Raw genomic sequence first — 21,692 nt, forward strand, 5'->3', positions numbered from 1 at the left:
TAACTGAGTCATCTAACTGATTAATTGCCTAAACGTACCGGCCCTTTGAAAACACTTGCATATGTGAGGATTAAAATACAGAACAAAACAGAATTTAATCAAGCACGTTAGACAGCGCTTGAGTCACCAATGACTGGGGCTTGAATTACTTACTTTACTGGATGGCGTGAGAAATGGGTGAAAACATAATTTTCTCTGTTATCCATTAGCCCAGGGTCCTAGATGCACAGACAGCTTGTCTGCTCCCCAAACACCCCTCCCTCTCCTAAGCTGCAATCCTAAACCCACTGCAGCTGGGGGGAGGACTGGAGGCAGCTGAGGATTCCCTATGGCTTCCCTACCTCCAACCCCTTACCTAGCTATGCAGGGGGCAGGTTAGGGACAAAATGCATGTCCAGACGGAAGGATAACTTGATTGGATCATGCCCCCACCACACATACTTCTCCATGAGGAAATGACAAAGGAATTATTCGGTTGCTGAGGCAACCCAAGTGTCAGCTCCAAAATGTTGCCATGGTGCTCTCAGATCTTTCCTTCTTTTTTTCCCCCCTTCCACCAGGTCATGGCTCTTTGTAAACGATCAAATCAGACTCTCAGTTCTGACAGAGGAGTAGCAATACAGTGGGCCAGGCCTCCCAGAGACTCAGAGAGGGAGGGTTGGTGGGTGTAACATGATGGGTGTAACATCCAGTAGAGCCGGAGTTCTCACACTTGGGGGCCCAGGTGTTGTTGGACACCATAGTGATGGGACTACAATTCCCATCATCTCCAGTCACAGTAGCCAAAGGGAGTTGAGGGCCCCCAGATGTTGTTGGAGTGCAACTTCTGCAGAAGGAGAGGCTGGGAGTATGGACTCTTCCTGAGTCAGTGATGCCTGGTAGTGACTAACAGAAGACACCAGGAATAAGTTCTAGGGAGGTGGTCTCAGAGATCCCAGTGGATTAGGCCCTAATATAGGCGTAATAGGCCCTTACCCCTGCTCACTGAGCAACGGGACACCTTTTAAAGTGATGATTCTCTTGTATTTAGCCGGGGGAGAGCAACTGGCCCTTTCCAACTCCAGCACAACATCCCTCCAGTGGTTGGCTGTTGCTGGTGTCTGCCTTATATTTCTTTTTAGATTGTGAGCCCTTTGGGGATAGGGGTCCATCTTATTTATGTGTTATTTATTTTTCTATGTAAATCGCTTTGAGAACTTTGGTTGAAGAGCAGTATATAAATATTCGTAGTAGTAGTGATATTTTGCAGCAAGCAGTGCTGGGAACCAGGATTCTTGGGTTTGCTGAGAAAATAAGAAAGTGGAATGCTGGAAACGGACTCCTGGGTTGTGTGGGAGAGGAGTAAGATTCAGTGTGTTGGGAATCTTGGACTTCCATGAGTGGGACAAGGTTGTGGTGGATTTACAGTGTAAATCCAGGTTCATGTGAGTGGGGCAGTGACTACCTAGGATCTAGATCTAGAGAAGGCCTGCTCAACTTAGCCCCCACCAGCTGTTTTTGGACTACAACTCCCATAATCCCCAGGCACAGTGGCCAATAGCCAGGGATTATGGGAGCTGTGGGCCAACATCTGCAGGAGGGCTGAAGTTGAGCCGGCCTGACCAGAGCAGCCCTGATCCAAGCCAAATTAGGGGGTCTCAAACTTGGGTTCCCAAATATTGTTGGGCTACAACTCCCATCACCCCCAGCCACAATGGCCAAAGCAGGAGATGATAGGAGTTGTTGTCCAATAACATCTGGGGACCCAAGTTTGAGAACCGCTGAGCTGAATGGTTCCTCAATGTTGCTTGCGAAGATCCATGCCCCTCATGTCAGCTTCCTTTTCTAATCAAAGACTAGAAATCCACCACCCTGTGCTACAGGTGATCCCTGGACAGTTGCTCAGCCACAGTCATTCCCATGACTTTCCTTCCTGATGCAAAGGCCTGCTAAGATTCAAGCCAGATAGGGCATATTTTAGGGGAATAAAGTAGCAGCCTTCTCAGCTAGCCTTTGCATTTCTATTTTTGTACTCCTCAAAGGCTGCGGAGAAGCTCTCCGCTATGGAGAGCCTTGCCTAGAGAGTGGGAAGTCCTGGATGTCCTTGAGTGGGACAAGATTCTGGTGGATTTACAGTGTGAGGGTCCAGGTCCTTCTGAGGGCATGTGGCAATTTGCAGGGGGCGTTCCAGAGGGCCATTTATCTTGCTCTTTTTCTCTGCTCTCGCAGTGCTTCCTGCTGGGCTCTTGTGAGGAGTCGGGTGTATGCACGAGTTCCTGAAGAATCTCATCCTTCCTTGTAGGCTTTGGCTCTGCAGTCAGACACAGAGCAACTCCTTAGTGCTATTTCTACAGTGCTGCCTGCTGGCCTGTGCCTACTTTCTGTCTCTTTCATGACTACTTTAAAATAGGCATGGAAAGCGATGGGAAAGTAAGTGCTGGTCAGCAAGACAACACGAAGGAGGTACTCCGCATCTGACCACAGACAGTGCCGAACTGAGGCAAGGTGCCAAATTAATTTTTTTCCCTTTTCAAAAGCAGTGGGCAGAAAGGGCATCTTGCTCCCTTGCTGGTGCCCCAATAATCTGCTGCCTTAGGCAACTGCCTCACCTTGCCTCATGAACGGACTTGAATATGCATCCAAAATTCATAAGGAGGGAGAATGGGGTTCTCCAGAAGCCCACACATGTCTGGATGAGAGCCATGCAGGAAGTACTGCAGGAGCTGGGGAAAAGGCAAGATAATTGGTCATCTGGAAAAGCCCAGTGTCTTGGGATCTAGAGCCAAGCCTCTCTCATCTCCTCCATATGGGCAAGCAGGGGTCCCAGCAGGTGAAGCTGGGATGTGTGTGTGTGTGTGTGAATGTGTCGATATAGTGAAGCATACGTGCATGGGAGGGAGCGGGGAAAGATTTTGATTTTATCCTGCAGTAGGCATTCCATTGCAAGAGTCATGTCTTCCACAAGAGGGCAGTCATGTCTGTGTGTCTCTGTGTGTGTGTGTGTGTGTGTGTGTGTGTGTGTGTGTGTGTGTCCTGCCCGCCCATACAAGCTTCTCTTTTCAGCTTCCTCTCCCAAATACACCTTCCCTCCCTTTATCTCACTGGCAACCAGGCAGCACTATCCTCACTCATCAGCCCCTGCGACATCCGTCCAATTCACACAAAGGCAGTCTCTTCCCCTTTCCTTTCTGCCTCATTCACAAAAAGAAATGTACACCTTTCTTCTTCACAGATGTGAATTACATGCCTCACCACTTTCACTGGAGCTCTCTTGTCAACACACATCCCACATCCCATATGAAAGCGTGCACACCTTGCATACACACACAAAAACCTCCCCATCCTTCTGCAAAGCAGACACTCTTAACATTTTCCCCTTGTTACCTTGCATTGATTCACTCCCCAGCCCTTGTGTATATGAGTGCCTCAAACACAACCACAGGTTTCATTGTGCATGCATCTTAAGCTTGCCATGTGAACAATCACATAAATTTCCTCTTGAAGTTCATGTTAATGGATCAGCAATCAGGACCACCCCTAAGATTTTTGGTGCCCTAGGCAAACTTATGACTTTGGTGTGTACGTGTGCGCACAAACACACACACACACACGGGTGCCAAAGTAATACTTGGTGACTGGAGTTGGCTGAGGGAGGGGCAGCGAGGAAGCAGATTATACCTTGGCAATTTGTAAGATATCCCATCGCTACCACCCCTGTGCCACTACCCAGCCTCATGCCGAGTCTGCTCCCTGCCACACACCCCACTGCCACCACTCAGCTGGCTGGTGTGCATGCGCGTAGGTAATTTGAGGGATGAGTCTCACAATGTCTCTGCCCCATGAGGCTGGCCCCTCAAATGGCTGCCACACGTGTACATTGGCCAGCTAAGCAGTGGGGGTGGACTCCACGTGGAGAAGAGCAATCTGCTTCCTCATCATCCCCCACCCACAGCTGCCACTGCTGCTCTTCACCGCAGTAACACCTGCGTCCACCAAGATTTGGCATCCTCAGTGACTGCCTAATGTATGGGCCAGATCTGTTTGCTGCCACCACCTCATTAGAATATTCACATCCAGGGCTGGCCTTAGGGTGTTGGGGAGCCATATGGGCACCCAGGACACCTAACTCAAGGTGGGGCCAAGCTGAACTTGTGCAAACCGCACGGCAACAAGATAAACTAACCATGCGAGGGTGGGAGGGACACCAAAGACTTATGCTCAGGTCAGCTCCTATCATCCACATATGGTAAGGTGAAGTGTGCCGTCAAGTTAATTTTGACTCCTGGCGCCCACAGAGCCCTGTGGTTTTCTTTGGTAGAATACAGGAGGGGTTTACCATTGCTGCCTCCTGCTCAGTATGAGAGGATGCCTTTCAGCATCTTCCTATATCGCTGCTGCCCGATATAGTATGGGCGGGGATTCAAACCAGCAACCTTCTGCTTGTTAGTCAAACATTTCTCTGCTGCGCCATTTAAGGTGTGTTTTTAGAGGAAAATTTGGAACCACACAGTGTTGTGTGATTGAAATTTGTTTGCATAGCACACAGCACTATGACACACCTGTGCATTCTTGTTATTAGAGATAAATCTGCTAATAAATCTGCTAAGACCCCTTTCCCCCCAGCTCATCTCATAAGGCCTGGGCATTGAAGTCTACACATGGACATTCTTAAGCATGATTAACTACAATTTAGGTTCTGATATTCCCCTCTGGGAAGGTATTCACTTGCAGTATCAGGATCTGGGGTTCTAGAGGAGCCTGGACAGCCCACTTTACTTTTCATATTGTTATCAATCGCTTTTCCCGTCAGCTAACACAATACCACTTCTGTATGCCTTTAATTTTTGAACTGCACAAATGTTCTGTTGGAACTGCACATCCGGCATCCCCAGAACTGCACATTGTGTGCTTGGTTGTATGTTTTTAAAAAGCCCTGCATACAAGTACATGGGTGAGGAATATCCACCTGTTTAAACCATTCTTTAAGCAACCTGTTGGTAAGCATTCTCAATTTAAGCTGTTTTAATATTTATCTTTTCTCCCACAAGGAAAGTGTTTGTTCTGCAAGGGGGCTGGGGTTATTCAACAGAACCTTATAAAAGTTTTTTTGGGGAGGGGAGGAGTGTAAGTGAAAGCCATGATTTTGAAGCTGGCTGAATTCTGGAGTGCCGGTGCACTGTTTTGCCTCCCTACCAGGCCAACAGCCATAGATAATAGAATTCCTACTCAGATCCCCACTTTCTCTCCTCTCCCCCCTAAAGTCTCTTTCACTGATACACTCCTCACCTCTCTCTCTCTCTCTCTCTCTCTCTCTCACACACACACACACACACACAGAGTCTTCTCGCTCCCTCTCTCGCAAACACACGCTTTCTAATTCCTTTCAAGAATCCTCCAAACGGCGCACTCCCAAACAGGTGAATGCGTGTGAAAACAGATGTGCTTTATTTTCAACTGGCAGCCTCACAGATCTCTTCGCCTCCCATCTCTCTCTCACACACACACACGCACGCGCGCACACGCACACACCCCACTTCTCGATCCTTTCCTTTCTTCACTCCCGTATCTAACCCCACCTCTTCCTTCCCGGCCCCACCCCTCAGCCCACAACGTTTCAGCACCACGAAGCGCGGACAGCTCCCTGGGCGAAAAGCGGGTCGACCATCCCCTCTGGCTTCTGTGATTTCTCCAGCCGAGAACCCCAGCCGCGACTTCTGCTTCTGGACGGGAGGAGGAGGGGGCGAGAAAGGTAAGGCGCGCCCCTCTTGGGCTTGGGCGGCTTTCGAGAAAGATGTGGCGACTGAGAGAGTGGGCTTTCCAAAGAGATCCTGAGTTGTGTGTGTGTGTGTGTGTGTGTGTGTGTGTATCCCACATTCTGCCTTGATAAGAATTCCTCCCCCGCCCACCCCTCCCTTTCTCCGGCCACCATGGATAGGGGGACAGAGGAGAGGCGGAACTCCTTCCCCGGAGTGGGCAGAACAATTCCCAAGAGCCTGGGAAACAAAGACAGGTGTTTTCTGCGTACAGTAGTAGGAGGGAGAGGAGATGGGTGGTCTTTCAGCAGCAGATGTGGGAGAGGGTGGAACCAGGAGGAGATTTCCTACACAAACAATAACCAGGTGGAGACTGAGGCCCACGAGGGCGTTATAGCGCCCAGGCGGGGCCAGGCTGGCGTTGGGGAAAGAGGCAGATTGTCAACAGAGTGCCATTTATGGACTGGTCACATATTTCCCCCCCCCCCTCCGACACTTAACAAGGCTAGCTGGAAGAATCTGGGTTGGGCATCCAGCCCCACACTGCATCCCCATAGGGCAGAACCTATTGCCCCTCCCCTTCTGCAAAGCTGCCTCAACTCAATGAAAGCCTTCCGTTTGGGGCTGTGGCTTCCCTGAGCTCAAAGCCAGTGGATCACCTGTGATCTTTGGGTGGTGTGAGTGTGGGCGTGTGCAGGGCGAGAGAGGGATTTCCGCCGCCCGCTTCCCCCCCCCCTCGTTTGCAGGAGGTGGGGGTAGTATTGATTGGTTGGAGCGGGGCTTAAAGGAAACCAGCTGCCTTTGGCAGAAGGCCAGAAGAATAAGCTGTACTCTGAGGGGAATAATTAGTAAGGGGGGGATTGCGGGGGGGGGCGCGTTTCTGCCCTGGGAGAAAAGAAGCAAGACCAGTTCATGCTGGCGGCTGGGCGGGTAGGAAAGGAGTTGCTATGTGACCCATCAATAATTCACGTCAAGGCGAACTCCTGTCTCCAGGGCGGGGCGGGACCATTTTTTCTTTTCTTTTTCAAAAGCACACGGGGGTAGGTAAAGCCAGCTTTCTCCAGGCTTGGTCTGGTCCAGGGCAGGCTCAGCCCGCCCCCTCCGTTTTGCTTGCTAGGATTCAGCTTTGCAATGTACAAAGCCTGCCATCCATAATGGGGAGTGTGTCTCTGAGCATATCCAAAGTGCTTCCCCCCCCACCACACCAACCAAACTCCCCCAAAATCTGTGATTAAGGGTAAGGCAGGGGTGCCCAAACGTGAGTCCGCAGAGGTTGTTGGACTACAATTCCCATCATCCCCTTAGTAGCTGGGGGTTAGGAGTGGTAGTCCAACAACATCTGGGGACCCACATTTGGATACCCCTGGGGTGGGGTTTTAAAGGCTTCCCAGCAGGACTGAATCTCTGGCATGTCTTTTTCTATAAACTATAAACCGGGCACTGAATCTCCTCTGCATTGTTGATCTCTCTTTCTCTCTCTCTCTCTCACACACACACACACACTTTGATCACATTGCAGAAAAGCAGCCTATGCATTACACACACACACACACTAAACACACAGTCAAGAGGAGCCCTGTTAGATAACACTGACTGGGAGCCTGTATAGCTCGTTCAAATATTTAAAGCACGTAGATGCATTGCAACAGCCCTCAATGAGAATTATTGTACCCATATTGCAGACTGGAGGGCTGAGTCAAGAAGGGCATCCCTTTTGCCTAAGGAGAGGGGTGGCCCAAGGTTTTGCAGCGCCTGAGGGGAGGCACCAAATGCTGCCTTGCCTTGCAACCCTGGTGGGAGCCAAACTCCTTTCAAACCTGACCCTTACAAGTCTTAAAGTGGCACAGGAAACGGGGGGGGGGGAACAGCAGCCTCCTCTTCTCTTTTCAGCAGCATCCTCTTCTCTCTTGGTGCGTCTTGCAAGCCTTGCAAGGAGTGTGAAGAGAGATGCCCCTTGCCAGGCTTCCAAGGATGAGTTTGCTTCCCAAGAACTGCTCCAGTGGCAGCTACAGGGGGTAATTTGCTGCCCTGCTGATGCCCCAATAATCTGCTGCCTGGAGCAGCTGCCTCGCTTTGCCTCATAAAAGGGCCGCCCCTGCCTAACACCTAGTGTGTTCATGGCAGAAGAAAGATTTGAACCAGGGGCTTCCAAAGTCGTAGCTCTGTCTCTTGGCCACTTTTTGCCTAATCTAGCTCCGCACAGTGACCAGATGGGAGAGTCACAAGCAGGGCATGGAGGTGAAAAACCTTCCTCTGCTGCTGCTTCCTCCCAGCAACTGCTGTTCAAAGGTATGCTGCATCTGGACATGGAGGCTCCACATAGTCCTCATGTCTAATAGCCATTGATATTTAGCCTTTAGCAGGGTGCACCTAGGTAATTTTGAAGCCCGGACCTGAAGGGCTTTGGAGGGGCAAATTAAATGGGGGGTTGTACCTTGTAACCATCTGCCACTGCATGGTGGGGACAGGGGTGGCCACTTGAGGGGAGACCAAGGCGGGGGAGGTGGAGGCGGCAGTAAGAGCTCCTTCCCTGAGCCCGCCTGCCTCCCAAATGATAGATCAGGCCATTTCTGACCCATTTGCAGAGAGCCCCTAAAAAGGTGGCTCTCTTTCTCAAGTTAAAAAAAAAGATTTATCTGGCTCGGTGGGTGTGGAGCAGTGGTGGGGCTCTGGGGAGCCCCCCTCCCTGAATATTTTGAGACCCCCACAGAGACAAGAGGCCATGCACCTAATCCCCAAGGTCTGTGGCTAAATCCACCTCTGGTCTTTAGGCTCGTTATGTATGGGGCGTGTGTGTGTGTGGAGGCAGAGGTCAGTTTAGAAGCCACAATCCATATGTTAATAATATGAATTATTAACAGGGCCTAATGTGAGTTGGGGTTCAACTGGATTAATCTGTAACATGTTGTTCCAAGTAATTATGAGTGCTGATCAATTCTCTTCTGCCTAAAATGAGAGAGAATATTTTTGGGTTGTGTTTTTTTTAAAAAAACTAGAGAGCAGGATTTCCAGGGCTGCATAGAATGGTCACCGGTTTGCTTTTGTTTAAGGTCAGGGTTCCTATGTCCTGAAGAGTTGTGTGACATGCAGAAGTTCAACAGGTGACATTCCCACCCATCACTGCATCCTCAAGACAGAATTTGTTGGTTTTCTGTCTGCCTATGAAGCAGTGATGGCCCAGAGGCCCTACCATGAGAAGGAAAGGATGATAGCACATACGGCAACAAGCCTCATGCAGTTAAGATGGTCACCGTCTTTAACAGACTCGGTCCCTGAGCCTTTAATAATAGCACGGCAGAAATTAAGCAGGGGATACAGAGATGGCATAGATTCAAGGCATAGAGATGGGGCAGGGCTGTTGCTCCATGTAGAGCATCTGTTTTGCATGCAGAAGGTCCCAGGTTCAAAATTATTATTTTATTTATTATTTATTTATTCTATTTCTATACCACCCTTCCAAAAATGGCTCAGGGCAGTTTGCACAGAGAAATGATAAATAAATAAGATGGATCCCTGTCCCCAAAGGGCTCACAGTCTAAAAAGCAACGTAAGTTAGACACCAGCAACAGGCACTGGAGGGGTACTGTGCTGGGGGTGGAGAGGGCCAGTTGCTCTCCTCCTGCTAAATAAAGAGAATCACCAAGTGAAAAGGTGCCTCTTTGCCAAGTTAGCAATCCCTGACATCTCCCGTTAGGCTGGGAAAACCTCCTGCCTGGAACCTTGAAGAGCCGCTTCCAGGAGCGGATTAAGCTTGTTGCCGCCCATAGGAAAAAAGGCTTTTGCCACCCTTTTACCTTAAACAAAAATGGTTTGCCTTTCCCGCCTCTCCCCCAAGGTAAAAGGGGGGGATTTTCTCCTTGCCCGCTCCACCCTTGCTGCAGCCACCACTGCCCACAGAGAGGAGCAGCAAAATTTGAGGAGGGGCAAAATTTGCTGCTCAAATATTGCCGCCCAAGGCAAATGTCTACTCTGCCTCTCCGTTAATTCACCACTGGCTGCGGCCAATCAGTGTAGACAATACTGAGCTAGATGGACCAAGGGTCTGACTTGGCTGAAGGCCGCTTCCTATGTTCCTGTGGTAACTGACAGGGAAGGTCTCACCCGCTGTACTTCTGCATGTCTAAGGTCTTGGCCAGTGAAAAGTCTTTTTCAGCTGGGCTGACAGAGACCGCTTGTTAATTGGAGATTCAGGGAACTGAACCCTGAATCTGCATTCGGCCCTGGGCCTTCTGCATTTTAGTGGATCTGGTTTGAATCAACTAAATGAAAGCCCCACCCACTTATTATGGCTCTGTTTACTTTGGGGGAGCATCTTGTTGCAATAGGGACTTATCATTGGGGTGTGACAGCCAGAGAGACACACATCCTGGACACAGACCGAGAGCAGGGGGGCTGTCTTTGCTTCTTTGCTGTGTTCTGGATTCCCTGTGTGGCCTTGGGCAAGTCATGCAGCAAGCCACACACTTGCTCCTCTGTAAAATGGGGACATTTAGGACAATGCAGTGTTGGGCTTTTTCAGCCCATGGGATTCGGGCCATAGCTCAGTGGCACGGCATCTGTTTTGCTTGCAGAAGATCCCAGGTTCAGTCCCTGGCTTCTCCAGGTAAAGCTGAGCAAAATACCTGGCTGAAACCCTAGAGAGCTGCTGCCAGTCAGAGTTGACAGTGCTGAGCTAGATGAACCAATGGTCTGACTCAGTAGATGGCATTTTCATATGCTCTTCTGACCCATTCAAAAAAAGATTAACGGTCTGACTCTTTGACATTGCTGATTTTTAAATAGATTTATAGTGTTGTAAAACCTTCAGGAAAGTGCTTTGTGGGTTGCAGAACAGGGATGTCTGGATCACACAGTGTGTCTGCAGACAGAGATGAACCCCAGTGGCTCTCACTTGTGCAAGTTAAGCATTGCATGCAGGTTCCATTCTTGGAAAGAGGTGGGATGGAAGGGTGCAAGAACAGACTTTGCTTTTGCGAAGGGCAGGTTGGAGTGTGCTTGGGGTGTGTGCGGGTGTGTGGATTCCCCCCTCCCTTGGGAACAGCTCCAGACGTGAGGTTTGCTTTGGTTGCCATGGTTTTCCTAAGGAGATGGGGAGAGTTACTGTGAATGCTCCTACGTCATTAAGCCAACTACCCCAATCCTCATCCAGGCGTGCGTGCGTGCGTGCGTGCGTGCGTGCGTGCGTGTGTGTGTGTGTGTGTGTACAGCTCCACTGCATGAATCTCTCTTCCTCCCTCCCTCCCCTCATCTGCCTGGAGCTGAATTCGGCCTGGACTGTCAACATCTCTCCACTGTGACCAACTCTGGGATGGTTGTCCTTGAGCTGAGAGTTGGCTGTTAGGAAGAAGGAGCATCTGACACTCGGTTCAACAGGAGTGAAGTCTTTTTGGATGAGGGGTCAGGCAGTTAGGAAGTCAAGGCGCCCAGGTGAAGTCCTCATTATCTCTCCGGGAGAGGGCCAGGATTTCTCTTTATTCTATTCAAAAGGTTTGATTCTGCTCACTCTGGCTTGAATTGAGGCAGAGGTTTCCTGTAATGTTCCAGGTGTGAGTACACCACCTAAGGCAGGGGTGGGCAAACCGGCCCCTCCAGATGTTGTTGAACTACAACTCCCATCATCCCCAGGGACAGGATCCCCACTGGGACAAACTTCTTAAAATCACAAAACCTAAAAGACTACTCGATAGACTTCAACAGCAGCGTCTTGCCCCTCGCCTGAGACCCCACAATCTCTCAGGTCACTCCTGGGCAACCCATGCCATGCCTGCCGCTGGGGGACGGCTTCCCCGGCCCATATATGTTGCAGGGAATGATGCAGCACACGGGGACCAAGAGTGCGTCTTCAGCTTCCGCTCAGCTCTGTGGCCTCCTTGAATGGGCGCCCTTCTGCTCCTTCTGCCAGAGCAGTTTTAGTCTGGATGCCAGCCTCCGTTGTTTTTGCCCCAGCAGACTAGGAAGGCAACCCCTCTGGAAGGATTTAGCTGCTCAGACTTCGTTTGGCAAGCAAATACCCTTACTTGCCTAATAGGATTTTAACACCACCACACCACTCTCGTATTTCGAGACGGTTTCTGTTTGAGCCAGGGTTCACCCAGCCTCCAGCCCAGAAGCTGCTTTTTTTAATGCCATATAATGGGAGGCACGGCAGCTGTGGCTGAGCACATGCGGAGTCTCTGAACACATGCAGAGGGGTGTTGCCATCCCATCACCACTAAGTATGTAGTCAGTTCATGAATATTTGAAGCTGCCTTGAACGGAGGCAGGCTGTTGGTTCATCTAGCTCCGTGGCTCCCAACCTGGGGATAATCCACTTGTGGAATTCTCTGCCACAAGATGTGGTGACAGCCAACAACCTGGATGGCTTTAAGAAGAGTTTGGATAACTTCATGGAGGAGAGGTCTGTCAGTGGCTACTAGTCAGAGGGCTATAGGCCACCTCCAGCCTCAAAGGCAGGATGCCTCTGAGTACCAGTTGCAGGGGAGTAACAGCAGGAGAGAGGGTATGCCCTGAGCTCTTGCCTGTGGCTTCCAGCGGCATCTGGTGGGCCACTGTGCGAAACAAGATGCTGGACTAGATGGGCCTTGGGCCTGATCCAGCAGGGCTGTTCTAATGTTCTTATGGGGGCCTACAACTCCCAATATTCACCGCTACAATAAACTGTGGCGGGGGTTGATCAGAGTTCTAGTTCAGCAATATCTGGCAGCCCCCAGATTGGGAACCACTGAGCTAGCTTAGTATGGTCTGCAGCGACTGGCTGCAGTTCTCCAGGGTTTCAGGCAGGGGTCTTCCCCAGCCCTAGGCGATGCCAGGAATTGAACCTGGGACTTTCTGCATGCAAAGAAGACACTCTGCCACTGAGCTATGGCCTCATCCCCTAATTCCAACTCATACGGATTAGAATAATAAATGACTTCAAGGAGCAAAGGTGTGACTTTCAAGCAGGACTGAACCCATTTGAGAAACTGAGCAATGAAGTTGGCTTAAAGGGAGTGTGTGTGTGTGTGTGTGTGTGTGTGTGTGTGTGTGTGTGCGTGCCTCTGTGTGTGTGCGCGTGCTGTAAGGCAGAACTCCTGAGTTGACCAAGAGGATAAAGAAATCTAATAGGCTAAAGGTGGGGGGAGCGTTTTTATGGTCAGGCAGGGCTCCTGTTTATTTTCTGAAGAAGGGAATGAGGCCTAGTGGGTTAACAGGAATGGGCTTAGCTACCATAGTTATTTTCAAGCAGAGCATCTTCTGGGATTACATATTTAATCATGTATGCAGGGCATATTATGTATAGGAGTTTAAAGGAATACACACATCTCTCTACCGCCCCCACCTCTCTCTCTCTCTCACACACACACACACACCCTAAAACAACTCATATTCCATGGCGCCTTAAAGATGAACATATTTATTTTGGCATCAGCTTTTGTGTTCTGTAGTCCACGGCACTTTATGCCACAATAAATCTGATGTTTCTTTAAGGTGCCACAAGATTCTCTGTTGAGCTTTGCTGCAGCAGACTAACATGGATACCCCCCCCACACACACACACACCCCGCGCCCCAGGATGTTTACAGACTCCTAAGACAGCTGGTGTTGTGTGTAGTGGCTAAGAGTGTGAGCTGTGAGTTGGAAGTCCGAGGCCCTTATTCAGTATCGCAAAAGCATATTACATGCCTCAGAGACTTGCAGTTCGGCTCCAAGATGTCTGTTTGATCTCTCTTCATCGACCAGACCCCAGATCTGCTTAGCTTCAGTCAGGTGCTTGCGTCATGTGCCTTCAGACCATAGCCTGGGATACTGTTGTGACTGGGGACAACGTGGGCAGCAGCAGCTTCTCACTAAGTGGCTAGGAAGGAGCTGGTGGATGGGGAGGAGAGCTGGAGGCTTTACCCCGAATCTCCTCTGGGAGAGAGTGTGTGCATTCGCACACCAGCCAAACTTACCCTAAAGTCCCTTCAAGATCCTTGGACCTTACTCCACACACGTCAGCCTTTGTCTTGCAAATTCTAACCTGAGGTATTTCCAGGTTTTTAAAATGCTAGTTTTAAGCTACTTTTTCTGAAAATGCCAGAGTAAATAGGGCAGGGCTGCTCAACTTCGGCCCTCCTGCAGATGTTGACCTACAATTCCCATAATCCCTAGCTATTGGCCTCTGGCTGGGAGTTATGGGAGTTGTAGTCCAAAAACAGCTGGGGGGCCAAAGTTGAGGAGGCCTGTAACTACTCCTATTAGGCCAGGACTGCTCAACTTCAGCCCTCCTGCAGATGTTGGCCTCGAGTATGAATTGCCCCCTTTTGCTAAGCAGGGTCCACCTTGGTTTGCATTTGGATGGGAGACTTCATGTGAGTGCTGTATGATATTCCCCTTAGGGATGGAGCCATAGCTCAGTGGAAGAGCGTCTGCTTTGCATGCCGAAGGTTTCAGGTTCATTGCTTGGTATCTCCAGGTAGAGAGACTCCTGCCTGCAACCTTGGAGAAGCCGCTGCCAGTCTCGGTCGACAATACTGAGCTAGATCGGCCAAGGGTCCGACTTGCTGTAAGGCAGCTTCCTATGTTCCTGTGCTCCTAAGTGTATGTTTGAGAAACCGCCTCTGTATTGAACTTGACAGGGACAAGTGTTTCAGCTCTGCTCATGAATAAGACAGGAGTAGGACTTGCTGCACCAGCCTACCATGAAACCATGTCAAAACTGTGGAGGTTTCCTTTAACACATGTGGGGGCTATTCTCATGACACAGCTGCCTGGGTTATGCTCCATGTTGGCTGGAGCATTGAAAGCAGAGGGCTCCCAGCGGCTCCAGGGGAAAGTCGGCCAACTTTTCAACTCGGCATTTAGCCGAGGTTAAGCAAACTTGTGGTTTGCTTAGCCTAGGCAGCCGATCATCTAGGCAATGGCCGCTGGGTTGAGAGGTTTCCCTCTGGCCCACCAACATTTCCACCAGCGAGCTGGAGAGAAGGAGCAGCCGCACCGGGGGAATCCTGGCAGGTGGGAGGTGGGGAGCAGTCCTCCCACACCCCGCTCTTGCCGTCACCACGCCCCCGCTTAGGAAACATAGGAAACTGCCATATACTGAGTCAGACCATTGGTCTATCTAGCTCAGTATTGTCTTCACAGACTGGCAGCGGCTTCTCCAAGGTTGCAGGCAGGAATCTCTCTCAGCCCTATCTTGGAGATGCTACCAGGGAGGGAACTTGGAACCTTCTGCTCTTCCCAGAGCGGCTTCATCCCCTGAGGGGAAGATCTTGCAGTGCTCACACATCAAGTCTCCCATTCAGATGCAACCAGGGCAGACCCTGCTTAGCTATGGGGACAGGTCATGCTTGCTACCACAAGACCAGCTCTCCTCCTCCACACGCTTGTGTGGGCGCGTGGCGCAGCGGAGGGCGGCATGGCCACCGCTAGTCTGCCGGGAAAGGCAGCACGAGACAGCAGCGGCCGTGGATCATGAGTAGAGCCTTATTGTTTGCTTCTTTGTGCTACGCTAGTTGGGAAGTTGTGCTTTGAGTATACTCGGTACAATAGAAGCATCATCACTCTCTGCTTCATAGCATCTTGACTCTTCATCACTTGTACCCAGGGAATTGGTCCACCTAGCTCAGTCGCGTCTACCCGGACTGGCAGCAACGCCCCAGGGTTCCAAGAAAGAGCCTTTCCCAGCCATACTTGGAGATCCACCCCACCCTCCATTGTCACCACCCTGCCTCAGTCTGCTGCTGGGGCATACTGGTCCATACTGGGGCATACATTTCCCCTCTCCACCCAGATGGGGTGTGCTTCTCCTTTCCCCTCTCCCTTCATCGGCAAGCCAGGAAAGCCTCTGCCTCCATGGCCTGGCTTGGTGGCTGAGTCTGAGGGTGCTTGGTGTTGCCACCACTGCCTTAGCAGCATGTCCCGGGAATGATGGGCACCCACTCCGACCTGCAGATGGGAGGGCATCAGATGGCCCTTCGCCTCAGGCAGTAAAATGTCTTGGTCTCTCTCTCTCTCTCTCTCTTTCTTTCTTTCTGCAGTTTCAGACTGATAGTGAAACCATGATTCCCTGCTATGTGAATGAGCCTGGGAGAGCTGTTGGCCTTTTCTCCTCTTTCACATGCAAAAGAAGGAGAGGAGGAAGTTATGAATGAATGGATGAGTGAATGAATGAATGAATGAATGAACGAACAGCTTTATTATGATCATTGATCAGACGTACCTACAAACCAAAAATACTATTTTCAAATAAGAATTCGATCCTACAAAGTACTCCAACACAGAAGCCTTTTGTAGCGGCATCTAAGTAGTAGGAAGGGGAGGTTTTTGCCTTGGTTGGGGTTCCCTGGTTTATGTCGGTGAACTATAACTCCCCTCATCCCCAGTCACAATAAGTTGTCGCTTGCAGCTCTGCAACATCTGGACTATCACAGGTTGGGAACCCCTGGAGTGAACCACAGTTCTGTGTTATGTACACACCTGAGGAACTGTGGTTTAAGTCACCCCACCGTGAAGGGAGAACAAACCTGGATCTGAAACCAACGTTGGGGGCTAATTTGTTTTCGAAAGCATGGCTTGAACTAAAGCACAATCCTGAGTCTGTATGTAAGGTGAGACTGTGTTTTAATTAAAACTGAAAGTAAAAGCTTTCTCTCTCCTCTGCCTGTGTGTGTGTGAAAGAGGAAGCGGGGCGGAAGAGAACTTAAACCTGTAACTCTCTGAGATTCATTCTTCTAGTGAGTGCTACATAACTTTGGCCTTCCTTCTGATGTTGGACTACAACTCCCATCATCCTTGGCTATTGGCCACCATGGCAGAGGGTGATGGGAGTTATAGTTTTGATTTTAACTGTTAATTGATTTTAATGGTTTTTATTTTAATGTAAACCGCCCTGAGCCATTTTGGGAAGGGCGGTATAGAACTCAAATAAACAAACAAACACTTGGAAGCTTCTAAAGTTGTGGAACCTCCCTTCTGTCTGTCTGTCTGTCTGTCTCTCTCTCTCTCTGTCTCTGTCTCTCTCTCTCTCTCTCCCCCTACCCTAACCAACTCATAAACTGGCAAGCCTCTGATGCCAGCCTCCACCCCCCTCCACCAGTGCTCCCCCATACCCAGCCTGGTGGTGCACCAGTAGATGGGGGTGGTTGGCACATGCTGTGCTTTGCAGAGGTGGAGGGCAGGATCTCACAATGTTGGTGACAGCCAACAACCTGGATGGCTTTAAGAGTGGCTTGGATAACGTCATAGAGGAGAGGTCTATCAACGGCTACTAGTCGGAGGGCTATAGGCCACCTCCAGCCTCCAAGGCAGGATGCCTCTGAGTACTAGTTGCAGGGAATTAACAGCAGGAGAGAGGGCATGCCCTCAACTCCTGCCTGTGGCTTCCAGCAGCATCTGGTGGGCCACTGTGTGAAACAGGATGCTGGACTAGATGGGCCTTGCGCCTGATCCAGCAGGACTCTTCTTATGTTCTTATGACGTCTCAGGCACCAGGGCAGGCTTGGAGCAGGTCTAAAAGGAAGCTGCCTTCTATGGAGTCAGACCATTGCTGCCTCTAGGTCAGTATTGTCTACATTGATTTGTAGTAGCTCTCCAGGGCTTCAGGCAGGGCTCTTTCCCTGCCCTACCTGGAGATGCCAGGGTTTGAATCTGCGACTTCCTGCATGGAAAGCAGGGGCTCTTCCACTGAGCGATGGCCCCTCGAAGCCCAGTAGCTGGGTGAAAGAAACAGGATTTTGGAACTATGTTCTGCATTTCTGCTGGCAATGGGATTCTCTGCCTGCACACCTGTACCATGCTGCCTGTCTTGAAACCCTGGCTCTATGAAGCTTGAAGCCATGATTTATGACTAGATAAACCAGTTGCAGGTGGATTTTTTTTAAATTATTGTTATTTTTAAGAAAAGGATGTTCTCCAGCCAGCCAGCTGATGGAGTAGGAGCCGCTTTCTTTACCGTTTCCCCTGCTGCTCTTCTTTTCCTGTTTGCCTTGGTGCTCGTTGATATATTAGGCATCATTGTGAAGCTTTTTATTTATTGGTATCTTGATCTTCTTCCAAGAATCCCAGAGCAGTGTGCATGGTTAGGTTTATCCTCACAACAACCCTGTGAGTTTGGTTAGGCTGAGAGATATGCGACCGGGCCAGAGAAACCCAGTGAGTTTCATGGCTGATGGGGAATTTGAACTCGAGTCTCCTCAGTCCCACTCCAGCATTCTAACCATGACAGCACACTGGCATAGACTAAGAAGTTTTGTTAAATCTGGTCTAAAATAATCCTCGCTTTGAGGTTCGGGTCTACTGCTGCCATTAATATTACACACAGAGCAATCTTTCAAGAGGTTGAAAGATTGCAAGTGGTGGGGAAAGATTCCAGGTGGCAGGGGCGTGCATGGACCGCTTGCAGTAGTTTAGTCCGAATTCTGCAAGCCGGTTCAGCTGAACCGACCAACTTGGCTGGTCGAACCAGTGAACCAGCTTGAACTGGTTCAAAGTGGTTCGTGATCAAACCACTCAAACCGGCGGCCTACTGATTTGATCATGGGCCAGTTCTGCACCTCCCTAGCAGGTGGACCATGAGGCACTGCCATTGGCTCCAGCTGTCCCTATTTACCCTATCTTCTGGACTCTGCCCCTTGGAAATCAGGATCCCTCTTTTGGCTGTATTTTTGTCTCTTAAGGATACCTCGCTCCATTTGTTCAACACAAGTTGCTATAGATGCCATTCTTCGGGATTCTGCTCCCTCTCCAAAGTCTCTAGGAATTAAATCTCCAAGTAGGTGGGTGGTGGATGCATCATGTCTCTCGTGTTCCTGTATATACAGTACACAACACTGAGGCAATCTGCAGTGTACAACATAGAGAGAGTGGAATTCGGCCTTCCTCAGTGTGTAATAATTGTTGGGGGGGGTGGTTTGACAATAATGCTTGGTATTATTATTGTTGTTGTTGTTGTTGTTACATTTATATCCCACTCTTCCTCCAAGGAGCCCAGAGCAGTGTACTACATACTTAAGTTTTTCCTCACAACAACCCTGTGAAGTAGTTTAGGCTGAGAGAGAAGTGACTGAAGAGAGAAGTGATTTGAACTCGGGTCTCCCCGGTCCTAGTCCAGCACTCTAACCACTACACCATGCTGGCTCAAGCAGTTGTGATAAGTGTATCCTGACTGACAGCTACGAAATGTTGGAAGATGTGGACTTGGCTCATTTGCTTTAGTAATCTGTGCTCTCCAGTCAACGGTTAACCAATGAAAACAGGGACATATCTGCGAATGTGTAGGGGGCGTGACCAAGTAACTGAGGAGGTGTGGTGTACAATATGTAGGGAGCATGGTCTAGGAATGTGCACGGAACTGGTTCTGTGCACTCCCAGGAGGTGGGGGTGGCTGCTTTAAGGCACAGGGAGGATGCCCTTACTTCCCCCGCCATGTTTTCCCCACCAGTGCTGCTGCCAAAACCGCTGATGCAGGGTGGCTGAGTACCTTCTTGCCACCCCAGTCAGTGTAATACCAGAAGTGTGATCAAGCTGGAGGCTAGGGTGTGGATGGCCGTCCTCTGCTACTGGCTCAGACCATCCTTTTGTCCCGTTGGTCTTGCCCCACCAACCCTACACGATGATTACCAATCTAGCTGGGTGTGAACAACTGAGACAAAAATATCTACCCTTCGTCTTCCCCCTTTGACCTTGTTTAGTATGGGTTATGACCAGGCAAAAGCCACCATCAAGCAGCGCATTATAGACACTGAGCGCCAAACCAATCTCAGCAGGGTCCTGAACTTTCATATCAGTGACGGGCTTATATATTCTGCCTTTCCAGCAGCATACCTCACCCAACTGGAGGTTCCTAAGCACAGAAGGGAGTTCACTCTGGCTCGCTGTCATGGCCTCCCTTCAGCAATGCTAGAAGGCCGTTATAGAAGGACCCCATTTGCAGAGCGACTATGCCCCTGTGGCCTAGGGCGGATTGAAACTACTGAGCACGTTCTCCTCTACTGCTCGTTCCACAGAGACATTCACACCTCCTTCATCCTCCCATTGCTAAGCAAGCATCCAGGTCATCCGAGCCAGTTCTACAGCTCCTTGCTACTCTGACTGTAAGCCTGCCATCACATATTGCGTCGCCAGGTACTGTGCGGCTGCGATCAGCATTCGTCGGCGGATGACAGGCAGTGAGCCCTATCAGCTTTATGCTGGCCCTTGGTGACTCAGGGTGGGCTCTACACTTTGCGTAGTGTAGTGGTTAGAGCGTAGTGATTAGAGTGTTGGACTAGGACGAGGAAGACCCAAGTTTGAATCCCCATTCAACCGTGACACTCACTGGGTGACTCTGGGCCAGTCATGTATCTCTCAGCCTACCTCCCAGGGTTGTTGTGAGGATAAGAATAAGCCTGTACACTGCGCTGAGCTCCTCGCTGGAAGAGCGGGATATAAATATGAATAATAAATAAATAATAAAATAATAGATACTGATTCAATAGAAAGACTTAGAAGCTGTTCCCATGATCGGTCGAAAGCAGGCTAAGGGAGTCTAGCCCTCCGCGAGCCCGGTGGTTCCAAGGCAGCTAGCCTGCCTAATTCCCCCTCCCCTTAAATGAGGCTGACAGAATGAGCTTTCCGTTAGCCCAGAGGTTCTCAAACTTGGGTGCACAGATGTTGTTGGACTACAACTCCCATCATCTGCAGCCTTTGACCACTGCAGCTAGGGATGATGGGAGATGTAGTCCAACAACATCTGGACACCCAAGTTTGAGAATCCCTGTGTTAGCCTCATTTTTTTCGCTCGCGTGCCACCACGGTGCATGGCAACACATGAGTAGACCTCCCGACTGGGAGGCTGCAGCCAGCTTCCCGGTCTTGGGGGTTCCTCCAGAATGCCCTGTGCGCTCACGCGGGGCATCCTGGGACTTCCGGGGGGCTGCACGGCCCCTGATCCCCACAGCCCCCACCAGCTCCAAGACGGAGCCAGTAGTCGTGTGGGTGGCCGATCTGCCCGCCCAGGGCTGCCGGCGTGATCGTTTGCGAGGAGAGCAGGCGCTAAGCCCGTTCTCCCTGCAGACCCGCCAGAAGCTCTTCTCACTGATCATGAGAAGAACTTCTTTCACTCCTCCCTTTTTTTTACTACTCCTTATAGCCTTACAGTCTGGCCGTTATCCAGTTTTATGACTTAGGCTTTTCTGTTTTTCTGTCTTCTCATGTCTTTTAATTGTTTTACATCCATTTTTATGCCCCCCTTTTTATGCCTTTTATGAACTTTTATAATACTTTTCAGGCTTTTATGCCCTCGTCCTTCTGGTGTACTTTCTACTATTCTAGGTATTTTTAGTATTATTATGTCGCTTAAGTACCGTTCCATATATAATCACTTTTGAGCTACTCTCACTTTTAATATGTAATCACCCTTATACTTTATGCTGGTCTCTGACCGTAATAAAGATTGATTGATTGATTGATTGATACCGGAAGTGGCCAGCATGCATTTGCACATCACGCACACACACTGGTCACTTCCGGTATTACACTGACCGGGGCGGCAAGAAGGTACTCAGCTGCCCTGCGTCAGCAGTTTTGGCAGCAGTGCTGGTGTGGGAAACGTGGCACCTTCCCTGCGCCTTAAAGCAGCCACCCCCCACCTCCAAACCGGCTTGAACACCAGCATTTCGAACCAGTTCGACGCTCCAGAAAAGGAGCGCCGAACCGGTTCCATGCACATCCCTAGCGTAGTCAAGCAACCTGAGAGGTGGGGTGTACTGCTTGCCAATTGTTGCATGCTTGTAGTCAAAATTGCATGCCACACCTCCCAGATGGCTTGGCTGCGCCCCTTGCACATTCACAGATATATCCATGATTTCATTGTTTGGTTGTTACCTTCTTGTCCCTGTCTTCATTGTTTAAATATTGAAGGATGCACTGTAACTAGTAACTTTGATTCCCAGGCCAGGTTATCCATTCTAGTTTGGCCCTGAGCTCAAGGTTCAGTATAAAGTCACCTTATACTGCCGTTTC

At 50.0% G+C, this 21,692-nt stretch overlaps 1 protein-coding gene across 1 annotated transcript in view; it reads left to right on the top strand.

Annotated features, from left to right (window-relative positions):
- The first annotated feature begins 5,385 nt into the window (after positions 1-5,385).
- SYT5 (synaptotagmin 5) overlaps positions 5,386-21,692 on the top strand; it is a 49,868-nt gene continuing 33,561 nt past the window's right edge. The window contains exon 1 of the mRNA XM_053261438.1: positions 5,386-5,728. Coding sequence (XP_053117413.1) covers positions 5,401-5,728 — 328 coding nt within the window. The 5' untranslated portion in view covers positions 5,386-5,400. The remainder of the gene's footprint in view (positions 5,729-21,692) is intronic.

The sequence above is a fragment of the Hemicordylus capensis genome, chromosome 6 (genome assembly GCF_027244095.1).
Source record: "Hemicordylus capensis ecotype Gifberg chromosome 6, rHemCap1.1.pri, whole genome shotgun sequence".
NCBI lineage: Eukaryota > Metazoa > Chordata > Lepidosauria > Squamata > Cordylidae > Hemicordylus > Hemicordylus capensis.